Source organism: Periophthalmus magnuspinnatus, chromosome 8 (genome assembly GCF_009829125.3).
Source record: "Periophthalmus magnuspinnatus isolate fPerMag1 chromosome 8, fPerMag1.2.pri, whole genome shotgun sequence".
Classification (NCBI taxonomy): domain Eukaryota; kingdom Metazoa; phylum Chordata; class Actinopteri; order Gobiiformes; family Gobiidae; genus Periophthalmus; species Periophthalmus magnuspinnatus.
In genome coordinates this window covers 6,306,685-6,332,575 of record NC_047133.1, presented here as the reverse complement: position 1 = coordinate 6,332,575, position 25,891 = coordinate 6,306,685, and the positions used below count along the sequence as shown (strand labels likewise).

The 25,891-nt window shown below is 43.5% G+C and overlaps 3 protein-coding genes across 4 annotated transcripts; 2 read left to right on the top strand and 1 right to left on the bottom strand.

Moving 5' to 3' along the window:
* The first annotated feature begins 211 nt into the window (after nt 1–211).
* On the top strand, nt 212–11,294 carry jmjd8 (jumonji domain containing 8). Its single transcript, XM_033970499.2, has 9 exons — nt 212–512; nt 2,862–2,951; nt 3,273–3,321; nt 6,957–7,053; nt 7,803–7,871; nt 7,992–8,111; nt 8,208–8,275; nt 8,600–8,734; nt 8,940–11,294. Exons 1-9 carry the CDS (start codon nt 373–375, stop codon nt 9,018–9,020), a joined length of 849 nt encoding a protein of 282 aa, XP_033826390.1. The 5' UTR covers nt 212–372; the 3' UTR covers nt 9,021–11,294.
* LOC117374369 (uncharacterized) lies at nt 11,248–21,670 on the bottom strand. 2 transcript variants are annotated; one of them, XM_033970464.2, is made up of 3 exons: nt 21,358–21,670; nt 17,863–17,962; nt 11,248–15,455 (listed from the first exon to the last, which is right to left on the bottom strand). In XM_033970464.2, exons 2-3 carry the CDS (start codon nt 17,960–17,962, stop codon nt 11,797–11,799), a joined length of 3,759 nt encoding a protein of 1,252 aa, XP_033826355.1. In that variant the 5' UTR covers nt 21,358–21,670; the 3' UTR covers nt 11,248–11,796. The 2 variants fall into 2 exon arrangements, with proteins under 2 accessions (XP_033826355.1, XP_055079376.1); XM_055223401.1 differs by having other exon boundaries at nt 21,365–21,481.
* On the top strand, nt 21,532–25,682 carry si:ch73-170d6.2 (uncharacterized). The gene is made up of 4 exons (XM_033970479.2): nt 21,532–21,599; nt 22,171–22,219; nt 22,654–22,770; nt 23,798–25,682. Exon 4 carries the CDS (start codon nt 23,842–23,844, stop codon nt 25,510–25,512), a length of 1,671 nt encoding a protein of 556 aa, XP_033826370.1. The 5' UTR covers nt 21,532–21,599; nt 22,171–22,219; nt 22,654–22,770; nt 23,798–23,841; the 3' UTR covers nt 25,513–25,682.
* The last annotated feature ends 209 nt before the right edge of the window (nt 25,683–25,891 follow it).

Below are 25,891 nucleotides of genomic sequence, written 5' to 3'. Positions count from 1 at the left end.
CCAAAACATGCACAATAGGTCAAGTGCTCCAGCTAATATATGCCTGACAAAGACTAGACCAAGATCTGGAGATGGGTCCCACTGTTCCAGGCAGTTTTAACCCAGTGACACTGAAGGATGGGTCAAATGCAAAGGACAGGGACGATAAAGTGGACCTTACCTGACGTTGCACGTGTAGAATCATAAACTGCAGTGACGTCAGCGCTGGTCTGAATGTGGTGCGATCTGATTGGCTGAAGACCCGGAAGTGTCACCGCGGCGCAATGATGGAACTGAGATGAGACAAACTGCTGCTTTACGCAAAAATCACCGTATTTTTTGCACTTTTTGAGCTGTTCCGGGCGCAGCTGGAGCCGGGGCTGCGCCGGTGTGATGGAGCTCCGCGGATGTCTATTTTACACCGGGGTTTGGTGCTGTTTTTTGCCCGGGATTTCTTGGGTTTGGATCGGCTTTCTGTCCGCGCAGGTTCCGCTGGTCCGGAGCGTAGAGTGCGCGGAGGACGGAGGAGGATGGTGCGTCCAAAACACGACCCCGTGTCTCATTTCAACTGTAATATGTCGGTCTTAACTTATCAAATGCTTTAAGTAACTCTTTTTATAATTTAGTTTTATTTGTGGGCAGTAGCATGCATTTTTAGTGTAAATACTACTCGAAAATCTCAAACATAACCTGGTATTTTGATGTTTTAACCTTTGAATTATTATGTGGAAACGGTTATATTAATCTTTAAATATTAGTACGTGAGCTTAGAAGTTGAATATGGAATAAACCTGAACGATTCATGGAAAATAATTAGACTTCGGCGCCATCTAGCGGCAAGTTCTAATGCAATATTATTAAAGCGTGTTTTGTAGCGTTATTTAGAGTTTAGAATTTTATTTATATATATATATATATATATATATATATATATATATATATATATATATATATATATATATATATATATATATATATAAAATAAAACTCTTTCAGTCGTATGCACAACTGTTTTGAGCCTGGATTTAAGATGTGTGTTCTGAGATGTGATGGAGGGGGCGGAGACCAGACTGATGTTCCTCTGTATAAGGGAAGGACTAAAAAGTACTAGCCCAGAGTTAAACACAGTCTAAAGAAGGACCAAACCAGGTCTAAGAAAGAGTATGCTGTTAGTAGTGCTGTTTCCTCATCACAGACAGACCTGGAGTTAAGTTTTGTTTCATTCACACTCTGTTCCACCTTGTGATGTCATACCCTACGTACTTTATACTGCTCCTTAGTACTCCCATACTTCACTTATTGTGTTGAAGTGTGGGGGAATACTTACCAATCTACACTTAATCCACTAGTTGTATTACAGAAACGTGCTTTGCGAATCATCCATAAAGTCGGATATTTAGAGCACACACATGCTTTATTCATATATTCAAAGCTCCTAAAAATTCCTGATCTTGTAAAATATGTAACATTAACTATACTATTTAAAGCTTCCAAAAATGTGCTACCGAGTAAGCTGCAAGTTTTGTTTACAGCCAAAGAGAGAACATAAAATTTTAGAGAATATGAGAAATTCAAATTGCCTAAAGTTAGAACTACTCGAAAAAGGTTCTGTGTATCGGTATGTGGTGTTAAACTTTGGAACAGTCTGGATATACACATCAAGCAATGCCATAGTATCAGTACGTTCAAGCATCAATATAAAAATATGATCTGGTCACAGTATCTAGAGGAAGAGTCCTAATATAATTTCAGTAATCTTGCAATGCTGGCTTTGTATCTACCATTTCTTTATCATTGTTGGTATTTGTTGTCCATTACCATTGTTGTATTTTGCTGTCCATTACTATTGTTGTATTTATTGTCCATTACTATTGCTGTATTGCTGTTCATTACCATTGTTGGTATTAATAACTTTCCTTACCATTGTTGGCACCTTATCCAATATGATGTAACACTTAAGTTGCATGAGTCTAACTCATAGTCCCCAATGTAATCATGTAATACAATCATGAAAAGGAAGTAAAGTATGCTAAAGTTAAGAAATAATAACAGAGGGGGTGGGATTAAATAAGTTTTCTTCTTCCCACTCCTTTTTGGGCAATCGGAGATACTCTTTTTTGTGTGTGTTTTTGTTTGTCTGTTTTTGTTTATTTTTCCTTGTCTCTTGTATCATTGTGTTGATTGATATCGATTGTGGCTGCCTAGGCTATGCAAAGAGAAAAGATGTCCATTTGCCCATGTGGTAACACAGGAAGTGCTCCACTATGATTTTAAACTCCATACACCTGCACTAGAATCATTTCAGTCATTTCATCCCTGGAATAACCAATCTCTATTTAATGAGGTAAAAGAAGCTGTTAACTTGAGAACTTCCACTTCATGACATCACAAGGTGGAACAGAGCATTTTGAAGAGGGATGCAGTGATACGATACTGGTATTGAATATCAACACTGATCCAGGAAAATGAGCTGAATCATGTGTTTGTTCCATGATGTTTGGGTCTTCCATTGGTTTTAGTGAGCCCTGACCTGGCCCCATTATTCATAAAAACTCTTCTGTAGTTTCGATCCAGTTTCTAATCTTTTGAAAAAATAGTTCCTACGGAACAGAGACTCCATACTGGAACTGAATAAGCTGGGTCGGTGCATCATTAACGGTAAGCTTTGGAGATGTAAACAGACTAAAAATAAAGGGTTAATCAAATATGTGTGAATGAAACAAAACAGAACTCTGATATGTTTTTGAGGAAAGAACAGCATTATAACACGCATGTATGTTTTTAAGGAGCTAACATTATAACATGGAGCTCACAGGAGCCCGTTTGTGTGATAAAGAAACAGGTTTGACTCTGAGGATTCTGCTCTGGTTTGGTTTTTGCAGGTGGTCGAGTGCAGATCCCAGACTGGATGATGGGGGGCGCTGTAACATCGAGGTTTTGGACACAATTTCCTACAGAGACTTTATGGAAAGGTTAGTCTCATATTGGTCCTAGTCACATTACACAACATGAACTCTTGTGCGGTTTAAGCCATGTTATAATGCTCGTACCTTCTCAAAAACATACCTGGAGTTGTGTTTTGTTTCATTCACACATGGGGGAACAGAGTGTTTTCAGTTGGAGAGAAGAACTCCTAAATATGCAGGGTGTGTGTGTTAAACATGTGTGAATGAAACAAAACACAACTCCAGGTCTGTTTGCGATGAGGAAACAACATTATAGTAATACTGAATTAAGTAAAATGCTGTCTTTGTCTGTAAAAATGATGATGATGATAATAAATGTTTGGACAGATTTGCGTATAGTCGCCCGGTGATCCTTAGAGGCCTCACAGACAACACGGTATGTTTCATTTCAATATTTTTACAAAATGTTTTAAGTCTTGAAGGACGTAAAAGTCATTGCTCATAATATTAAAGATTAGACTAAAAGGAGGTTTAGGACTTTCATGCAACACTGCACAAACACACTCCATTCTACACACCCAGCTACGTAGGGACACGTCTGCCCACTACACCAGTCCACGGTGGGTCACAGGACTTGAACCTGTTTTAGTATCAGGACTTGAACCTGTTTTAGTATCAGGACTTGAACCTGAACTCAGCCGTTAACCTTTTTTTTTTTTTTTTTTTTTTTTGTGAGGGACTTTAACCCCGTAATAATATCACACCTGTAATTTACCAGTTACCCCGTGGCCCTTCTGTCCCTAAAATGCGATTTTAATACGGTCAGTTTGCTAAATTTAACCACAGGCGGCACCAGACAGCACGGTGACTTCCTCAATTTACAGTTTTGAAAGGCCTTCCTTACCTCTTTAGTTTGCCGCGTGGCGGGAAGTCACAATGCGTCCAGTCGCCTTGGACCTATCCTCGAGGGTCGGTCTCTGTCCCCAGGGCCTCAAGATCGGATCACGTTGGGGGTCACCAAATTGTAAGCATGTTCCTTTTATCCAATCAGAAGAATCACTGGAGACCAGAGAGTAGAATCACTCGAGTTTTATTGTTCCCTATACATCCAATCTAATACAAGTCAGGCGTGGTGCTGTCCTTAGTACGTGCACGGAGATCTCAGGGGCGGTCCCGTTTTGATTTGAGTGCCTGACCCTGAACGCCACATTTAAACATAAATCATGAATATTCAGTAGCTGGGTGTGGACATCTTCTTCCTCCTGGCACTCCTCTACCCTCCAGGTGCACTCAGGTGTTAACAATCCCCTAGACGAGTGGTTCTCCAAAATGTTTGGCTCTTGGAAACAAGTAGCAATGTCAATGGCTACCACATTAGTAATGGCGATTTCATTATTTGTCTTTGGTGGTTGTTGTTGTTGTTGTTGTATTCTATTGATTAGATCTTTAATTGAACGTGTCATTCAATGCGCTGTAGGTGGTCAGCTAAAAGGTCAATATACAATGCTTAAACAGGAGGAGGTAAAACCCACATTACTGGTATTGGCCCCACCGTATGAACTTTAAGAAAACATATAAATGGTGATCTATAAAAATAGATCAAAAGGGGGAATGAAGGACGTAAACGTCATTGCTCATAATATTAAAGATTAGACTAAAAGGAGGTTTAGGACTTTCACGCAATACTGCACAAACACACTCCATTTTTGCCCTATCGCATAGAAAAGAACGTACTGTGACAATAGATAGATTGTGTAGCATGTCCTCCCAGATTAAGCCGTTACAGATAACGCTGCGCCAGTGGGGCCCCTGGAGGGTAGAGGAGTGCCAGAAGGAAGAAGAAGATGTCCACACCCAGCTACTGAATATTCATGATTTATGTTTAAATGTGGCGTTCAGGGTAAGGCACTCAGATCAAAACGGGACCGCCCCTGAGATCTCGTGCACGTACTAGGGACAGCACCACGCCTGACTTGTATTAGATTGGATGTATAGTGAAGGCTATGCTAAGTAATAAAGCTTCTTAGTTGCATCACATATACATATATCAAAATATTGAATGCATATTAGTTTGAATAAAGCTTATATGAATTATATAATGCATCTATCATATCAAAACATAATAATTCATATATCCTTTGAATATTGTCATGTAAACACCATTTTTATACTGAATTCATATATACTTTGAATGCTGTATCCTTTTGAAGGTTGTTTAACAAGCACTAACTATTCACTCATTATAACAGTCTCTCTTTAAAGGCAACATTGTGCGATATGAATTATGGGAAACTGTTGGGGCTGTGTAGACATCCTTTACAGAGATAAGGCTGCCGGAGTAGACTCAAGGCCCAAAAACAGACCGGTGCAGCCCGGAGAGGTGAATGAGGCCGGAAGGAGGGATCAAGGCGTCTACCTGCTCAACATAATATTTGCATATTCATGTTGCATGTTACATTTTTATTCTTTGTGGCCAGGGAAAGGCAGACAGACAGACCGCCTGCTGCACATTCGAGGGATAGATCATTTGACCCGGGTGCTGTATTAGATTGTAACTGTCAGGGAAATAAACAGAGCACATTATCATTTTCTTGTGATCAACTTGAGCATTCATGTTCTTGTTTAGGAGTTTGATTTTACACAAAAAGCTGAGAGTGAGTAACTGAAAAACTGTTGGCTAATGTGTGTGACTGAGTGCAAGCCCCGGGGCCTAAACGTGGCCGACCATTGGTCAATGGGTCATGCTCAATGGCTCATGTCAATAGTTTAGCCTTTGGTAACTACATGCATCCGGTCCTGCCCATGTACCATGTGCAGGTGAGCTACTCATTATGAGACTTTGAGGGATGAGAGTGAGCGGAGCGACTGCAAAGGAGACAATGAAATAGTAAATAAACGACAAAATGCTAATGTTTGTGCTTCCAGAAGCTTCTGAACCATGTTTCAAACCTGCGGCTCGTTCATGACAGTTGGGCTTGTTCACATCACTCACTTGCTCTTTCATGTCGTACCATGTGACCGCTCTAACCAATCAGAGCTTGAGCTTAACTCGAGCGGACATGGAGCAAAGCCGAAGCTAAAGATTAACGATTTTGAACTGAGAAAAAGTTTATGATTGGAAAATAGGTGAAAATCAAAACTGGACATTTATGAAAGCTCTAAGTGCTCTGTCAGCCCCTGTCAGCCCCTGTCAGCCCCTGTCAGCCCCTGTCAGCCATCCTCAGATTCATAAAAGATTTGAACTTTAAAGCCACAATATGTAACTTTTTAGTCACATGGAAAACGATACAAACATGCGTCCTCACTGTTCTTTCAGTCCATCTATGTTTCTACAGAGGCTCGCCCAAGGACAGAAAGAGAAGAGAGAGAGTGAGGGATGAACAGGGGTGGAGAGAGAAAAGAGATGGGGAGAGAGAGAGTCTGTGAGAGAGGGAGGAGAGGTGCAACGAGAGAGAGAGACAGGAGAGAGCTCTCTTTGTTGCCTCATTTCCACCGGCACCTCCAGCCAGGGAACGTTTCCGTTACAAATGACCCAGGCCGCTTTTGGGGGTGGCACCGGTCGAGCAAGACACACCCAAAGACCATGAGGCGCAGGACAGGTAAAAAACACCGGTGCTACAGGAGACATCAGACACAGATCAACAGTAGCACAACAACGAGCTTGTGAGGGTCGGGCCTGGACCTCCACGCCGTCACTGGAGGAGCAGCAGCACGCGCAACATTTCTCACATAAATGATCATTAATTTAAAACATTAAAACAGGAGCAGGTGTGACTCTAAATGTTTATCTCCACATTGAAGGGCTGCAGTGTCTCTATCCAGTTTTACATGTCCTTCAGATGGAATCCATTTTTGGGAAGCAAAATATCCAAAAGCTTTTTCCCCATTTCAGTTGTAGTGTTGCCAGTTTTTAGATGTAGATAGTATTGTTCCTTTGGCTGTAATATTCCACAGTATGGCATTAAACTCCATGGAGAATGTTCCAGAGTATGGCTTTAAATGTGTATTTCCATGGAATTCTGCAGGTGATGATCCAGATGCATTTTAAATGTGTTTGTGTTGTTTTTTCAGAGGTTCCAGCGGCTGTGCTCAAAGATCAATTTACTAAAAGAATATGGAGACCGCAGCGTGAGACTGAGTACTGCAAACACATACTCCTATAGGAAAGGTACTGCAATACTTACACACAATAATACTGTGCAGTGACATCACACTGGGGGAGGGGGGTTCTATATGTATGTCTATGGTGGAATGTTCAGCAGTTTCCATAGAGACACAATGCGTATATTAGCAAACAGTGAAAAAAAAAAGTTTTAAGATTAAGTTTGAAAACTCTTGGAAAAAATCCCAGTGTGATTTAAAAAGTAGATTTTCCTGTGATGTCTGTGTCCAGGACTGATCCATAGTAAAAAGCCAAAAATAAAATCTGTCAACTGGACAAAACTTCTAGGAGTGAAGACATTTTGCTGCTCATCCAAGCAGCATCTTCAGATCTGGTCAGATTACTGCTGGACACTGCCTTAGATCTGTCTGAAGGGAGGAGCGAACTACATTTAAACTGAAACAGCTAGTGTTTACAGTTTCTGTATACAAGCTAGGTCTATTGAGCTACGCTAAGTGTGAGAGTGACTCACTGAAAAACTGTTGGCTAATGCTAGCTAGCACGTGACTGTAGTGTTATTTGAGAGTGACATGTTTAACAGCACAAATCAGCTCACCTGTTGCAGTTCAGATAAGTTAGTTCTTTCTGGTCAGATTGTGTTTAAACAAACCTCAGATTAAAGACAATGCAGTGCCTACAGTTTGCAGCTGATGTCATCAACTTTCTCTGGGGTGTGATGCTAAGTATCAGTAGTACAATTACTACTACTTCTAGTACTGGTACCACTTTACTACTGCTTCTTCTTGTGTCTGCAGTGGATGTGTCCTTCAGAGAGTACGTGGAGCTCCTCCTCCGGCCTCAGACTCTGGACGCTCTGGGAAATGGTGAGACGAAGGTCACGTGACGTCATCACACAGTAGAATCCCTTCTATAGGCCCCGCCCTCTGAGACAATGACATCATAGGCCAAAGTGACTACAGTTCAGACCTTCTCCTGTTTTTCAGACACACTGTATTTCTTCGGGGACAATAACCTGACAGAGTGGCACCTCCTGTTCTCAGAGTACATCTCTCCTCCTTTCACCCTCCCCCAGACCAAAGGAGCCTACAGCTTTGGCATCGCAGGTGACGCTACAGATACTACTAATAGTACTGCTATTACTACTCCTGCTCTAGCTTGAGTCCAGATCTGACCTGGTCTTATTCTTGTCTTTGGTCCAGGAGCAGGAACTGGAGTCCCATTCCACTGGCATGGCCCTGGGTACTCTGAGGTCATTTATGGACGCAAGGTAACCAGGACTAAACTAGGACCAAACCAGGACCGGATCAGACCCGAATTAGGACTGAACCAGGACTGAACCAGGACCGGATTAGGATTGAATCAGGACTGGATCAGGAGTGAACCAAGACTGAATCCGTACTGGACCATGTCTAATCCAGGGACTAAACCAGGGACTAAACCAGGACTGAACCAGGACTAAACCAGGACTAAACCAGGACTAAACCAGGACTAAACCAGGACTGAACCAGGACTGAACCAGGACTGAACCAGGACTGAACCAGGACTGAACCAGGGCTAAATCAAAGATGTTTTTGTTTTTTGTTTTTTTCAGCGCTGGTTCCTGTACCCCCCTGACAAACCGCCGCACTTTCACCCCAACATCAGCACTCTGTCCTGGGTCACTCACACCTACCCCTCCCTGAGCCCGGAAGAAGCTCCACTGGAGTGCACCATTCAGCCTGGAGAGGTAATCAGGACTAAAACCAGGGTCTTAAGCAGGTCTGAACCTGGTTTAAACCTGGCCTAAACCTGGCCTAAACCTGGCCTAAACCAGGCCTACAACAGGCCTACACCAGGTCTACACCAGGTCTAAACCAGGGTCTAAACTACGTCTAAACCATGGCTGAACCAGAACTGAACCAGGACTAAACCAGGGCCTTTTGTTTCCTCAGGTGTTATTCTTCCCTGACCGTTGGTGGCATGCGACGTTGAACCTGGACACCAGCGTCTTCATCTCCACGTTTCTGGGATGACCTTTGACGCTTCCCCAGATTACAGCGAGATTCATGAAGTATTTTTACCGTGTGCTCTTTTCCAGACGCCTGAGTGTGTCCAGGGACATCTGCTGTTCATAAATGCATTTTTATAATTGTGCTGTTGTGGTTTTCATGTTTTACATGTCATTACACTCACACGATACTCTGCCGTGACATCACACTGGAGGTGTTCTACATGTATGTCTATGGTGGAATGTTCAGCAATTACCATGGAGACACAATGCAAATATTAGCAAACACTGACAAAAAAGTTTAAAGATTCAGTCTGAAAACTCAAGACATATCTCAAAATGAATTAAAAAGCACATGTTCATTTTCGTGTGATCAATCTGAGCGTTCATGTTCCTGTTTAGGAGTTTGATTTTACACAAAAAGGAGATACTGACTAACTGAAGAACTATTGGCTAATGCGAGCTAGCTTGTGACTGTAATGTTATTTTAGAGGGACTTTAACGTTTAACAGCACAAATCAGCTCACCTGTTTGTAAAAATATTTGTTTCTGGTGTAAGCGTCAAAGAGGAACCTGAGACTGAAACATAAAGTCAGGAGGGTTTAACGAGTTCCACACATGTAAAGTGAACAATGAAGCTACGGACTCGTTGGAAAAAATAGGAAGGGAGCCCTGAGATGTGCACGTGATAGCTTTTATAATGTCCCTCAATGGATGAGTGTGTGTGCTTGTGTGTGTGCGCATGAGGAGGGTCCTTCTGCTAATCCACACATCTTCATAAGGCCCACACTGGTCTGCACAACATCCTCATGAGTCCCTGCACATTCCACAGGTCTGCACCCCCCTGGTGGGAACATGCTATTGATCTTAGCATTAGTAAATCAAGATAACAGCGTGATGTCGTGCTGCACTGCTAGAAAATACCTTACATGTACTTCAGATAAGTCAGTTCTTCATGGTCAGACTGGAGTCTAACAGAGCTTCAGACAGAGCAGTGCCTACAGTTGTCATTAACATTCCCTGGGGCTGTAATGCTATCAGCTGCAAAGTATTAACAGGAAGATTCTAGGTTCAGTTGAGATGTGTGGGGATCCTGGCTCAGGTCTGGGTCCTGACCAGGATCCTGGCTCAGGTCTGGTCCACTGCCACTGGTCCACTTGCATCAGATGCTGTCGACGTGGTTTTGTGAGGTGTTTATGAGACCAGAGCTAAAACATGAACATGAAAACAGACTCAGAATGTCCAACTACGGTGAGATCGAGAATTAATTTCATTGTATTTATAGTTATAGTTTAGTCCTGGTTCAGCCCCTGGTTCAGTCCCTGGTTTAGTCCTAATTTAGTCCTGGTTCAGCCCCTGGTTCAGTCCCTGGCTCAGTCCTGGTTTAGTCTGTCGGTTTCTGTTGTGTTGCATGAAGAACAGGTGGAACAATGTGATTGAATCAGGAAGTCGTACAATGTGAGGTGATATATGGCCACTGCTGCATGGAAAACAGAGCATTTTACACCATTATAAAAAACAATATTACATTTATATATTGTCCACAAGTTCTGGTTCAGTCCTGGTTTTAGTCCCTGGACCTTTGACCCCTGAGCTCACTGCAGATTCCCCTGGGACACACATGATCCAAACCTGGACGTGATGCCAGATGCAGGTCAGACGAGGTGAGGGACAAAACGTGTCTTATACAATGTTCTGTTTAGACTTACACAAATAAAAGACAACAGTTTGATTTAAACTCTGTTCTGGAGGTTTCGGGGATTTACAGCTCACAAGTACTTCTGTATTTTTGTACTTTTCTTCACAAAACCGACAATGAATTGAAGTAAAACTATGAACACTTTTAGCAGAGTGTAAGAATGTTCATTTCTGGTGTTGCAGTTTTTATAGTGTCTCTTGTGTGCGAAGGAGGATGCTCTTCTGGTCAACATTGTGTTATCTTTGTGAGCTCTTGTGCCACAGCAAGGCCACAGGAACTCAGAGTCCTGTCTTTGACTCTGACCAACAATGTCCCCTCTTGTATGTTATGTGTCTGCATTTTACCTGTATTCATGTGTTATTAACTTTAGCATTAGTACATCAACATACAAGTTTAAAGTAGTGTACACTGCTAAATATAGATACTTTACAAGAGATTTGTTCATTGTTCTCGTGGTTAAAAACTAAATATTTAACAGCTACCATAATGCTACATCAGTTTGGCTGCGTTTGTACAAAAAAAGATTTATTAAAAAGAAAACCAGAGACAGTAATGTGTTCATCAACTTGTATTGTGTTTACCATAAGAAGACAGGACAGGTGAAGGTGAGACATTAGCTTAAACATATCATTAACAATCTGATTAACATAATGTCACAGTTCAGGGTCATTCTGCTAAACCTGCGCCTTTTGTCCCAAAGAAATCAAGTGAATCAAATGTTTATACATTTTTATACTTTGTCAATTCCTGTTTCCAGTTTTACATGTATTTATTAACATATTTTGCAATCCTGTTCAAAAAATAAAGTACTTTAAGATGAGCCTTAACATTTAAATATGAGCTTATTTCAAATATGCAAAAAAACAACAACAAAAAAACAAAAACAAAATGTAATCAAATTCCAAAGCAAAGTTGAAAGGCACCAATTATGTCTTTTTCATGTTGTGAGTATTGTATTGTTTTGTGAGTATACAAAAGTGATTATTGTGAGTATTAGAGCAAAAAGCCACACAGTATTAAAGAGCGGGCGTTTGACTTCTGTGGGGTATTAACTGTAACACATGTGCTTTAAGGTTCTGTTATTTATATAGTTTATATTTGTTTATTTTTGAAACGCGTTGAAAACATCTCTCCAAATCCTCATCTTCCCCGGCTGCGGCTCCTCGCTCTCCTGGGGCTCCCTGACTGCGCCCTTCTTGGAGACCTGGGAGATGATTTTGGCCTTGTCCATCATCATCTCCAGAGCTTGAATTCGCTCCTTGTATCCAGGCTTCCTCTCGCTCTTCTCTCCTTCGATCATCATGTGGATGTAGTCTGGAGCTGTGAGCGGGTTGGGTCTCAGAGCAATCTCACTCAGACGTGTTAAATTCTGAGCCATTTGGTCGATCAGGGACACGACGACTTCCTGCAGGTTTTCGATCTCCTCCTCCTGTCTCTGGATTATCTGCTCCATGGTCAGCTTCTCCTCTTTAGCTTTAGCGTACTTCTGCTCCATGTCTCTGAGTGTCTGCTTCTGCTTCACTGGGGTATATTCCCACCTGTAGTCCTGGTTTAGGTGAGCGCTCCAGTGGCACTTGCCGGGACAGACTGTGCATGTGCCCACTGGGTTCATGGCGGTGCACCCGTCCTTCTTACTGTCGTCTTTGATGGCACACGGATAGTGGCAGGTCACATGACAAGCCTGGCAGTTGGTCAGATACTCTCGTTTGTTGGTGAGTGGGACTTGGACTGGTTTAATCACTTCCACTTGGATTTCATAGTTTTTATTGGATGTCATGTCTGCCTCATGGTCTTTCACTCTCTCCATAATTGTTTTTATTTCTTGGATTTTGGCTAATGCGGCTTTGACCTGCGGCAGCAGACCCTCCACTGCAGTCTCCAGCTGCTTACGTTCTTTGAGCACGTCTTTTGTCATTTGTAAACTCTTGGTTTCCATTTTATTTAAGTCGGTGAGAAACCTCTGCATACTTTTAGTGCCCATTTGCCAGAAAATCTGGTCAAAGTTGTCCTCCGAGTCGTCCTCTGAGCCATCTGCATCTCTGTCTGTGTCCCTGTTGTCTGAGAACAACACAGAGTTGTTGAACTTGTAGTAAACTGGGAGACCTGCTTCATTTTTTGGGCAGGGGATTCCAGCAGCATTTATGGCGTCCAGAACCGGAGGCTGTTTTCCATCTGCAAAAGTCACCAACAACAAAATGTTCTCTGCCACGTCTTGGCCGAAAATGGACAGCACCGAATCAAAGATGTATTTCTGTGTGTGCGTGAGGCGGGTCAGAGAGGCCTGGACCACGAAGCAGATGGCATCGATGTGAGTGACGCCCCGAGAGGAGCTGAAGAGTTTTCGGATCTGCTCTGTGATTTCTCTGTCCCTTTGGATCCCTTTGGTGTCTCCAAAGCCGGGCGTGTCCACCACAGTGAGAGAGAACGGCACCCTGAAGCCCTCCTCATAGTGCAGTTTATACACACTCACCTCACAGGTCTGGCTCTCGGCCTGCGATCTGGACGGATCCTCGTGGACTAACTTAAACCTGAAGTTGTCTTTGCGCTCCACACCGGTGATGTAGTTCACAATGCCGTTTATTAAAGTGGACTTTCCGGCTCCCGTGGCTCCCAGGACCATCACGGTGCGGTTCGGCTGGATGCTTTCTTTGCCCAGGGAGAACATGCGACATCCATCGATGTCCAAGTTCTCCTCGGTCAGGGGCAGTCTGAACTGTGGAGGGTGAGAGTCAGATCGGATCTGTTTGCTCATGTGTTTGAGGTGCTCGGCCAGTCGCTTTAACTCACGTCTCATGGTGATGACGTAAGTGATGTCAGTGCCTTTGCTCCGCCCAGACAGCCCACAGTCACAGTACAGCCTCACTGCATATGTAGTGTCCGGCTGAAGTCCTGAAACGTCCAGTCTCTGACGCACTGAATACTGCTGTTTCCACGGCAGCGGCCGGTCACCGTCACTCGGAGCATACTCCACCACAAAGCCCACCAGCTCTGCGTTTTTGCCAAACACTGCGGGCTTCTCCCACTTGATCGACATTTCTGTTGGAGACATTGCCACTTGAAGGTTTCTTGGGGCACTGCAGGGTAAGGTTTTTATGGGATCTTTCATTTCATACATTGGACTGACGCCGACTCCGGTCAGGGCCTGGCATCTGACTTTATATTCTACGTTTGGGTCCAGATCTTCTAGGGTGACTTCAGTTCCTGGAGCAGTGGTTTGACGCCATTTATCTCCTCCGTCCCCGCTGAACTCAACCCTGAAAGACGTGATGTTTTTAGCCCCAAATTTAGGAGGGGAGAGTTCTAATGTCACCTTATTGTAGTCAAGGTCTCGCACTGTTATTTTCTCAGGTTTTGAAGTAGGTTCAAAGTCTTTATTTGGAAAACTGCCTGCTTCGTAGAGGTAAATACTTGACCCTTTATGGTTCTCGTCGGTTTGGCTCATCATCAGAAACGTCACATCCGGGTTTTCTTTGTTGGCTTCAGCAAATTCACTGAATAGTTTCGCCTTGTGTCTCATTGCATTGATGACGTCCACAGACTCAAACCACTGCTCCTCCTCCAAAGGCTGAACAGCAGCAGAAGTGTCTCCTTGTAAATACATTCGTAATGACTCCAGATATGGCTCGTTCTGCCCCAAAGACGTAAAGACAAAGCAAACACACTTGTCTCTGCTCAGAATCTGCTCATCGACCTCTTTAGGCTGCACCACTCTGGTGTTTTTCATGCTTGTGTAGGACCTCAAGATTCCTAGTTCTCTTTCTTTAAGCTCCAGCCACTCACTGAGGTTTGAGCTTTTAAAGGGAGAGGATGTCTTCTCTTTAATGATGTCAGCCAGTTCTGCCTCCTCTTCTCCTCCTCCGCGGATCGCTGGAAGCTTCCGTGCCAAAAGTTTTTGGAAATTCAACCTAAACTCTTTACAATAATCTTGGAACAGTTTTATATTTTTGCGGATCTGAGGAAAGTCCTCCAGAATTTTGGTGCTCAGTGCATCGTTGCAGCGCATGTCCAGGTCATTGAAGTCCTCCAGGAGGCGCTGTGCTTCATTCACTAAGTGCAGGCTGATCTCCCGCACCAAACGAGCCGCAGCCGAGTCCAGAGTCGTGAGTGGCAGCAGCCAGACCGTCACTGGAACTGCCCTCTCTCCATTCGCCCCAAGTAGTGTGGGCAGAGTCTTATACACATTCATTGCATCTTTAAAATTACCTGGACTTTCCCCAAGGTTAAAGTCTCCATAGAATTTACAGGAGAAGTCGCTGGCGTTGGCCCAGTCGTCCTCGTTCAACTTCAGGTCTCCTTTTCCTTCAATGGAGAGAAACTTTTGGACAACCAGATGAAGGTTTCCTTGGACATCCTGTTTGCTTTCACTTTCAGAGACTTTGCGGTCAAACACAAAGAAAGCCTGAGCGCCGTACATAACCCCAGTGACCACGTGAGTGGCGATGCCTTTGTCAAAGACGTCTGGATGAGTCACATTTCCTCGTCCCAGATGTTTCATGCTGAGTTCCTCAAACCTGGTGGTGGCGTTGTATTTGAGCGTGACTCGTGCCTGGTATTGGGACTTTTTTTGATCGTTCAGATACTTGGCCGATCCATCGACTTCCACCAGGCCAGAGAGGAAACTGGCTTTAAGTGAAGCTTCCACTTTTAAGGCTGATGTTTTTCCTTCAATGGATTCTGAAGCCATGACTTCAAACAGACTGTTGGGTTTAATCTGTGTCCCGGTGTCCCGTTTCAAATGGTCCGGGTCCCAGAGTGTGATCCCTGTCAAAAAACAGACCTGTTAGAACGTGGAGGTGCAACCACAATGAAAGGCCCATATAACCTCATCACAAACACAACTGGAGTTGTGTTTTGTTTCATTCACCCTGTATATTTAGGCCGAGTTCTCCTCTCAAAATCAAAACACTCTGTTCCACCTTGTGATGTCAAGTGGTAATACAGGAAGTGCTCCACCTTGTTTTTAAACTCACTGGATTCATTTGGATAAATTCAGCCCTGAAATTGCCCATCTCTACTGGACTAAACATAAAAGGAGCTGTTATCTTGAAAACTACCATATCACAAGGTGGAACAGAGCATTTTGAGCTTTGGAGGTGTAGACAGACTAATAATAAAGAGTTAAACATGTGTGAATGAAACAAAACACAACTCCAGCTGTGTTTTTGAGGTGGTAACAGTATTATAACATGGCTTACAGCTCACAAGAGACAGTTTGCGTCAGGACCTTATCACAGGCTCGTTTGCAATGAGCATTACTGTCATTACATTACTGTTGTCTTGTTTTGGTTCCTTTTGTTTTTAGAGATTTTCACCTAAACAAATTGAATCCTTTGCGATACTTCCGCCTCAAAAAGAATCCAAAGCTGTTTTAGATTTTTTAAAATAGCCGTCACCCTTTGACCCTGAGGCTCAGCTGTGAAGTAAAAACCATTTCAGAGACTTCATCATGAAGCTCATTGAAAAAAGCACAAGGGTTTGAGCTGTCCACAAGGCAAAGGGACACTCTGAGGATTTGAATATAAAATAAAAGAGATTTAGCAGATTTATTCCACTTTTTCTTTACTACATTACTCCATATACACTGCCTGGCCAAAAAAAGTCATACATCACATCCCGTGGTGTAGACACATCCCGTGGTGTAGACACATCCCGTGGTGTAGACACATCCCGTGGTGTAGACACATCCCGTGGTGTAGACACATCCCGTGGCCGTGGAAAAGATGTTATAGTCTGTTTGAGAAGGGTCAAATCATTGGTCTGCATCAAGCAGAGAAAACATCTAAGGAGATTGCAGAAACTACTAACACTGGTTAAAGAACTGTCCAACGCATTATTAAAAACTAGGACAGTGGGGACCCATCGTCTTCAAGGAAGAAATGTGACTGGGAAAAAAATCCTGAATGATCGTGATCGGTCAGGTCTAGGTTCAGCAACAGTCTGTGCTCAAAGAATGAGGTCAGCTGACACCTGAATATACTGAATGACCAGGTTATTCCATCAATGGATTTTTTCTTCCCTAATGGCACGGGCATATTCTAAGGTGACAATGCCAGGATTCATCGGGCTCAAATTGTGAAAGAGTGGTTTAGGGAGACAAACGTTTCACACATTTGTCCACCACAGAGTCCAGACCTTAACCCCATTGAGAATCTTTGGGATGTGCTGGAGAAGCCGAAGACAAAATCTGTCAACTAGACAAATTGTTGTAGGAGTGAAGACGTTTCACTGCTCATCCAAGCTGCTTCTTCAGTTCTGGCTTGGATGAGCAGCGAAACATCTTCACTTCTACAGTAATTTGTTCAGGTGACAGATTTTATCTTTTGCTATGGATCAGACCTGGCCGACTGAGGGATTACACAGACATGTGCTGGAGAAGGCTTTGTGCAGTGGTCAGACTCTGCCATCATCAATGCAACATCTTGGAGAAAAATTAATGCAAATCTTTAGACTTCTAGACATTAGACATCGCAGAAGCGAAATCGAAACAATGCCACACCGAATGCGTGCCATGATCAAAGCTAAAGGCGGAACAACCAAATATTAAAGAATGTGACCTTTTCTTTGGTGGTGACTTCTTTTTTGGCCAGGCAGTGTACATTCACTGTTAGATCCCAATAAACGTATTGTGCTATTGTACATGATTCACTGTGTGTTTTTTAATGCACGGTCGTGGTCACCCCCTGTTGGCGGGACAGGCACCTGTTTGATCCCACAGAAACAAAGAGAACGCATCACGTTTCAGACAATTAAAAGCAACCAAACAGTCAGGGTCTTTGTGCTTTTGTGCTCACTTTTCTGTGTTGATTTTTAACAAAAAGTTGAGTGGCTAATTGAAAAACTGTTGGCTAATGCTAGCTAGCTTGTGACTGTAATGTTATTTGAGAGGGACTTGTTTAACAGCACAAATCAGCATCTGTTGTAGTTCAGATAAGTCAGTTCTTTATGGTCAGACTGTGTAAAAACAAAGCTCATATTAAAGCTTAACTTGAGTGAACAGCTTCAGACAAAGCAGTTCCTATAGTTAGCTTCAACCCCCCCATGAAATGTTGATGATATCAGCTTCAAAGTATCACAATGATACTTTTTAGCTGCGTTTTTAAAGTCCAGTTGGTGTTGACAGTAATACATTTAGTAACCGTGGTAGTAACCATAAGTGGAAGAATGTTACCAGGGACAATGGCGTCATCTCTGCAGTCGTATAACATGCCCAGTTTAAAGGGGCGGCCCAGTGCGGGCATCTGCAGCGTCCTGCTACTTTGAGAATCCATCTGCAAATGACAAAAACATGACAAATCAGTGTTTCCCTTTAAGAGAGCAGACTAAAGGCCCCATAGTCTAGTCTCTAACCTTTAAAGAGGGGGTATGATGCAAAATGGACTCCTTAGACTGTTCTCCCATGTTCTAACGATGTTCCCTCATCAAAAACATTAAGTTTTAGATGTCGTCCATACATATTTGAGTAATCTAGTGATCTCTCCCAGGCCCGATTCAAACCCTCCTTACAGATAGCAGTACAAGTCTGTACAAAGCTCCGCCAACAAGTCCATCACTCATGCTCCCACGCAACACTTCTCTATAAATATAAGTGTTTTAAGTTGCACAACAGTGCAACTTAAAACACATCAATACGTTGTTTTGGGCGAACATAGCATTTTCAGAACAATACACAGTACAAGTGTTAAATTAACACTTAGAGTAAAATTTTACTCTATTTCTGAATGTATATGGTCCTTATCTGTACAGAGTAAGATTTACCCTGGCTTCAGAGTAAAAATATTCAGTAGAAATATTGTGTCTTTTAGCCCACCATCACCACACTATCATCAGTATAAGTACTTTGAAGGGACACTGCCAGCATTTGAGTTTGTTTAGTTGAAGGAACCAGACAGATTTGGAAGAAATTGCTACATCTGAACAAAATTCTCCAAATTCTTCATAACGCACTTGTCATTCATTCTCGCAAAACAGCCTATATTCTCATAAAATTATGTCTTTATTCTCGTAATATTATGACTTTATGACTTTAAAATTACATCTTTACTGTCAAAATACTACGACTTTATTCTCGTCGCGCCTGTATACTTTATTTTATTTAACTGACCCTTATACTACGTCTTAAGTTTTAAATCTCAGAGGAAATTTGCATGTTAAGAATTGAACATGCTCCTGAGGAGCTGCAGTCCACAGAAGGACACTCAGGTCTGTGGTAGATGGAAACTTTCTGCACTGCTTGATCTTCTCCTTGGACATCGTTGGCCATTTGTCCAGACGCTTGACGCCTGGAGATGGATCGTTTGCATTCACACTAGACAATACCGCGCTCGGCTTTCTGTGGGCACGGCTCGATTGGGCTCATTATGAGCAGAACAAACTCCGACTTACATGGCTCTTTGGCACCGGTTACTTCATGGTCCAACTCTGCTCCGTCAGTCAAGAGTCAAACTCTGCTCCGTCAGTCAAGAGTCAAACTCTGCTCCGTCAGTCAAGAGTCAAACTCTGCTCCATCAGTCAAGAGTCAAACTCTGCTCCGTCAGTCAAGAGTCAAACTCTGCTCCATCAGTCAAGAGTCAAACTCTGCTCTAACTACTGTGAGTTAAAAGTGCAATATTCAGTTTACAATTATAATATCAGGTCATGCAAATTACTAACTATGTGTTGCCACGTGTAAAGAAATGTACCGACTCTGACCCGGATATACAGGTTTAATACCCCATAGAAGTCAAATACCCCCTCTGTAATACCCCATAGAAGTAAAATACCCTCTATTTAATACCCCATAGAAGTCAAATACCCCCTCTTTAATACCCCATAGAAGTAAAATACCCTCTATTTAATACCCCATAGAAGTCAAATACCCCCTCTTTAATACTCCATATAAGTCAAATACCCCCTCTTTAATACCCCATATAAGTCAAATACCCCCTCTTTAATACCCCATAGAAGTCAAATACCCCCTCTTTAATACCCCATAGAAGTCAAATACCCCCTCTTTAATACCCCATAGAAGTCAAATACCCCCTCTTTAATACTCCATATAAGTCAAATACCCCCTCTTTAATACCCCATATAAGTCAAATACCCCCTCTTTAATACCCCATATAAGTCAAATACCCCCTCTTTAATACCCCATAGAAGTCAAATACCCCCTCTTTAATACCCCATAGAAGTCAAATACCCCCTCTTTAATACCCCATAGAAGTCAAATACCCCCTCTTTAATACCCCATAGAAGTCAAATACCCCCTCTTTAATACCCCATAGAAGTCAAATACCCCCTCTGTAATACCCCATAGAAGTAAAATACCCTCTATTTAATACCCCATAGAAGTCAAATACCCCCTCTTTAATACCCCATAGAAGTCAAATACCCCCTCTGTAATACCCCATAGAAATAAAATACCACCTCTTTAATACCACCTCTTTAATACCCCATAGAAGTCAAATACCCCCTCTTTAATACCCCATAGAAGTCAAATACCCCCTCTTTAATACCCCATAGAAGTCAAATACCCCCTCTTTAATACCCCATAGAAGTCAAATACCCCCTCTTTAATACCCCATAGAAGTCAAATACCCCCTCTTTAATACCCCATAGAAGTCAAATACCCCCTCTGTAATACCCCATAGAAGTAAAATACCCTCTATTTAATACCCCATAGAAGTCAAATACCCCCTCTTTAATACCCCATAGAAGTCAAATACCCCCTCTTTAATACTCCATATAAGTCAAATACCCCCTCTTTAATACCCCATATAAGTCAAATACCCCCTCTTTAATACCCCATAGAAGTCAAATACCCCCTCTTTAATACCCCATAGAAGTCAAATACCCCCTCTTTAATACCCCATAGAAGTCAAATACCCCCTCTTTAATACCCCATAGAAGTCAAATACCCCCTCTTTAATACCCCATAGAAGTCAAATACCCCCTCTGTAATACCCCATAGAAGTAAAATACCCTCTATTTAATACCCCATAGAAGTCAAATATCCCCTCTGTAATACCCCATAGAAATAAAATACCACCTCTTTAATACCACCTCTTTAATACCCCATAGAAGTCAAATACCCCCTCTTTAATACCCCATAGAAGTCAAATACCCCCTCTTTAATACCCCATAGAAGTCAAATACCCCCTCTTTAATACCCCATAGAAGTCAAATACCCCCTCTTTAATACCCCATAGAAGTCAAATACCCCCTCTGTAATACCCCATAGAAGTAAAATACCCTCTATTTAATACCCCATAGAAGTCAAATACCCCCTCTTTAATACCCCATAGAAGTCAAATACCCCCTCTGTAATACCCCATAGAAATAAAATACCACCTCTTTAATACCACCTCTTTAATACCCCATAGAAGTCAAATACCCCCTCTTTAATACCCCATAGAAGTCAAATACCCCCTCTTTAATACCCCATAGAAGTCAAATACCCCCTCTTTAATACCCCATAGAAGTCAAATACCCCCTCTTTAATACCCCATAGAAGTCAAATACCCCCTCTTTAATACCCCATAGAAGTCAAATACCCCCTCTGTAATACCCCATAGAAGTCAAATACCCCCTCTTTAACATCAACAACAGCTTTAAATCTTAATTTCTAAATGCAAGTTTTTCTTGTAGCATGAAACAAAAGTGAAAATAAGTTTAAAAAACCTTTTACCTTTCACCTTTTATAATGTGAAAGATCCTCTGAGTGCGACAGCTGAAACCTGCTGCAGATTTACAAAGTGGCTTCAGAGAAAGGCACAAGTTCTTCTGCGGGCGCTGCTCAGGCTCACCTCCTCTACTCCTCCCTCTGACTCCTCCTTTTATGCTCTCTCTGACTCCTCCCACAGAGTTGACTCCTCCCACAGAGCTCATCAGCCTCACGTGTTTGATGAGGTTGGAAGACAGGAGAAAAAAGTAAGTTTTGCAGAAAAACACTTTTCGGGTTCATGTCGTTCACATTCAACCACATGGTTCAAATATGGGTTAAAATGGAGACGGGCGTTTATCAGTCTCCAGGAAATGCAAGTAAACATGTAACGGATGTGGACTTTGCCGCTCCCATAAAGGAGGAAGTCGGCTGTTTGGAGTGCCAGTTTCCGGGCTCAAATTGTTTTTAATTGTTTGACACGATTGAGTCAACTTTGATAAACGTAAAATCTCCCTATAGTGCAAAGAAAAATTAAATAAGTAAACGATAAATACTGACTCCCAAAAGCTATAGTTCCAGCTTCATATATAGAAGTAGAAGTCCACATTGTGATTATTGTGACAGGCTTTGATATTTAATGAAGAAAACGTGTGCGCGCGAGAGTGCGTATACGTGCACGTGAGCATACAGAAAACGCACGAGGAGCGTAATCCGCCTTATGCAGTTGTACACTTTAAAACATTTTAGTTTCACTTATTTAGGCTCCTGATAGTTTATGACTCACAGGGTCTGTATTTGTCCTAATTCTAAAGTGGTCACAAGTGTAATGTTTCGTAGGTGCGCGTGAACGCCGGTGGCTCACATGACTTCACTCAAAGCGGCACGTGTGAGTAGCTGAAGTTCTGTGTTGTAGCTTCTTTTAATGTTTGTTATATGACTCCTGGGTTAAAGGTGTTGCATCGCGTCTCAAGCATACACAATGTTTTTTGTTCTTTTATTATATATATATATATATATATATATATATATATATATAATCATAAAAGATACATGTAAATGAACAGGTATCGACTGTATAAAGACGTGGACATCACCCACAGCTGCTCCAGTCAGATAAAGCTCATAGCAGCTATAAGGGGCATTGCGTGTGAGATAAGAGATCATAACGACCCACCCCGCCCACACCGTCCTTTTCTTTATACAGACCACCCCTCTCTCCTCCTCCTCTCACTCCTCCTCTCTCTCCCCCTCCTCTCCCTGATCCATTTCCCGTAAAAGCCTGTAGTTATGAGAAAGACCCTGCCGTTTAAAATTCAACAGGTGCTGAGACTTGATGTTTCACTTGTGGCTTTGTCCCCTCTCGACTCCTCCCTCTTTGAGTTGATATAAAAGCATTTTGACGGTTTGAGCTGCAGTCACTTCAAGATCTGCTCTATGGTGAGTCCATTTGCTGAGATGTCTCTCTGTTCCTCTGGCTTTTCCCTGACTCATCCCCTGGCTCCCTGCTCCTCTGGCTCTCTGCTCCTCTGGCCCTCTCCTCCTCTGCTCCCCTGACTCTTTGCTCCTCTGGCTCTCTGCTCCTCTGGCTCTCTGCTCCCCTGGCTCCCTGCTCCTCTGACTCTCTGCTCCTCTGGATCCTGCACCCCTGGCTCTCTGCTCCCCTGACTCTTCCCCTGACTCTCTGCTCCTCTGGCTCTCTGCTCCCCTGGGTCTCTTCTCCCCTGGGTCTCTTCTCCCCTGGGTCTCTGCTCTCCTGGCTCTCTGCTCCCCTGGCTCTTCCCCTGGGTCTCTGCTCCTCTGGCTCTCTGCTCCCGTGACTCTCTGCTCCTCTGGCTCTCTGCTCCCTTGACTCTCTGCTCCTCTGGCTCTCTGCTCCTCTGGCTCTTCCCCTGGCTCCTGCACCCCTGACTCTCTGCTCCCCTGACTCTTCCCTTGGCTCTCTGCTCCTCTGGCTCTTCCCCTGACTCTCTGCTCCTCTGGCTCTTCCCCTGGGTCTCTGCTCCCCTGACTCTTTGCTCCTCTGACTCTCTGCTCCCCTGACTCTCTGCTCCCCTGACTCTCTGCTCCTCTGGCTCTTCCCTTGAATCTCTGCTCCCCTGGCTCTCTGCTCCCCTATATGTACATATTGTCTCCTATATGTATATATTGTGTATAAATACACACACTGAATCTTTCATTGAGTTTATTATGCACATTATAGGATCATTATGTTGTAATTTGCACATTTTAAATCACAATATTCATCTAAAACGACTTGATAACCAAAACAAGTCCAGTGCCCAGTGGGAGCAGACGTTGTCGTAAACGTCATCACAACAAAGCACCTCATGCTTTGACCTTACAGCCAAAAACATTTGAACAGAGGTGTGTCTTCTTGTGAGGCGGAGACTTAAATAGATGTTTTCATTGCTAAAAATTAAATATTAAAGGACCTACAGCGACACAACTCTGTTTTGTTTTTCAGGTTAAATCGAGCTGAACTGTAAATCACTGTTCTTAGTCTCCAAAATGGCGGCGCCTGATCCCAAGCGTCTCTGTGACTCCATAAAGGCTCAGAGCAGCCGCTTCCAGTCTCAGAGCTGGGCCCTGCCGGTGTATCTGCTGCCCCTAGTGGACGAACAGCTGCAAGTACCGGGCTGCAGACGCTTTCGATTTGGAGAAGAGAACACTGCAAAACCCACACGCACTATCATGATGATGGGAGCAACAGGAGCTGGGAAGTCCACTCTGATCGACGGAATGATCAACTATATCTTAGGCGTCCGCTGGAATGACGATTACCGATTTAAACTTGTCAGAGAAGTCCAGAAAGGAACCCAGGCTGTGAGTCAAACCTCTGAGGTCACAGTCTACAAACTCAACTACCAAGATGGCTTCCAGGTGAACTACTCACTCACCATCATCGATACGCCGGGCTTTGGAGACAACAGAGGGATCGACAGGGACAGGCAAATCACAGACCAGCTCCGAGCACTCTTCACATCCTCGTCTGGCGTCTGCGACATCGACGCCGTGTGCTTCGTGGTGCAGGCAGCTTTAGCGCGGCTCACACACTCGCAGAAGTACGTGTTCGACTCTGTGCTCTCCATCTTCGGCAAAGACATTGCCAGCAACATCCGAGTCCTGGTGACCTTTGCGGACGGACAGCGCCCCCCAGTGCTAGACGCAATCACTGCAGCTGCAGTCCCATGTCCCATAGAAAAGGGAGTTCCACTTCACTTCAAATTCAACAACTCTGCTCTGTCCGCCAACAACAAGTCCACTAAAGGCCCGGACGAGGAGCAGGACGAGGAGGACGAATTTGATCAGATGTTTTGGAATATGGGAAGCAAAAGCATGAAGCGCTTCTTTGCGGCTCTGAGTAAAATCCAAACCAAGAGTCTGACCTTGACCAAAGAGGTGCTGACTGAGAGAAAGCAGCTGGAGAACCTGGTGGAGAACCTTCAGAAGCAGGTGCGTGTAGGTCTGTGTAAACTGGAGGAGATCAGACAGACGTCACAAATGGTGGAGCAGCACAAGGCCGAGATCAGCAGGAACAAGAACTTTGAGTTCAACATCACTGTGTCTGAGCCCCAACAGGTGGACATCTCTGGAACTGGCATCTTCATCACCAACTGTCAGCAGTGTCACTACACCTGCCACGACGACTGCGCATATGCCAATGACGCCGACAAAATACGCTGTGTGGCAATGGGAAAAGATGGAAATTGCAAAGTCTGTCCCAACAACTGTATCTGGAGCGTGCACTTCAACCAGAAGTACAAGTGGGAGTACATTTCTGTGACGAAGAAGGAGACCATCACAGACCTCAAGAAAAAGTACGAGATCGCCAAAGACGCCAAGAACACGGTGGAGGCTCTGCTCAGAGAGATGGAACTCGAATACGAGGACGTGCAGGTGGAGGTGGCACAGCTCATTGATCAGTCCTCCACCTGTCTGAACAGGCTGAAGCAGATCGCCCTGAAGCCAGACCCCCTCTCTGCTCCAGAATACATCGACATGCTGATCAAAGTGGAGAGGTCTGAGGCCAAAGAGGGCTGGCAGCGGCGCGTGGATTCTCTCATGGCCATGAAGGAGAAGGCAGAGTACATGGCCAGAGTGGGGAGAGGAGAGACCTTTCTGGAGAGACCGCGCTCTCAGCCAGCCAAAAAGAAAGGTTTTCTGAGCTGGTTTAGGTGATGAGTCTGCCCTCACACACGCCTGCTAGTTTGAATCCCTCTGTGATCTTTATGCTGCTGTGTGCTTGAGCAAGAAAATACAGCTCACAGTTAAAAAGTTAATTCCTGTAATGTGTAAAAGCGCTCGGTGCGTCACTTTTTATTTTCTGATTAAACAAATATTCACACATAAAACTTTGTCTTTTTTAAATCTGCCTTTTAGTTCATTATGTCATTTTAAAGTCAAGACTCACAGAGAACCAGACTGTGATGCACTGGGATACAGGAGGATGGGAGGGCATCTGACACACTGGGATACAGGAGGATGGGAGGGCATCTGACAAAATGGGATACAAGAGGTCGGGAGGGCATCTGGCACACTTTATATCAAAGCCTAATGA

Excerpts from the sequence above, each read along its gene's own strand:
- jmjd8 (XM_033970499.2), top strand. The coding sequence starts at position 373 with ATGGAGCTCCGCGGATGTCTATTTTACACCGGGGTTTGGTGCTGTTTT. Across the intron at positions 3,322-6,956 it reads GAGGCCTCACAGACAACACG|AGGTTCCAGCGGCTGTGCTC; the intron begins GTATGTTTCATT and ends TTGTTTTTTCAG. Across the intron at positions 8,276-8,599 it reads AGGTCATTTATGGACGCAAG|CGCTGGTTCCTGTACCCCCC; the intron begins GTAACCAGGACT and ends TGTTTTTTTCAG.
- LOC117374369 (XM_033970464.2), bottom strand. The coding sequence starts at position 17,962 with ATGGATTCTCAAAGTAGCAGGACGCTGCAGATGCCCGCACTGGGCCGC. Across the intron at positions 15,456-17,862 it reads AGATGACGCCATTGTCCCTG|GGATCACACTCTGGGACCCG; the intron begins GTAACATTCTTC and ends GTTTTTTGACAG.
- si:ch73-170d6.2 (XM_033970479.2), top strand. The coding sequence starts at position 23,842 with ATGGCGGCGCCTGATCCCAAGCGTCTCTGTGACTCCATAAAGGCTCAG.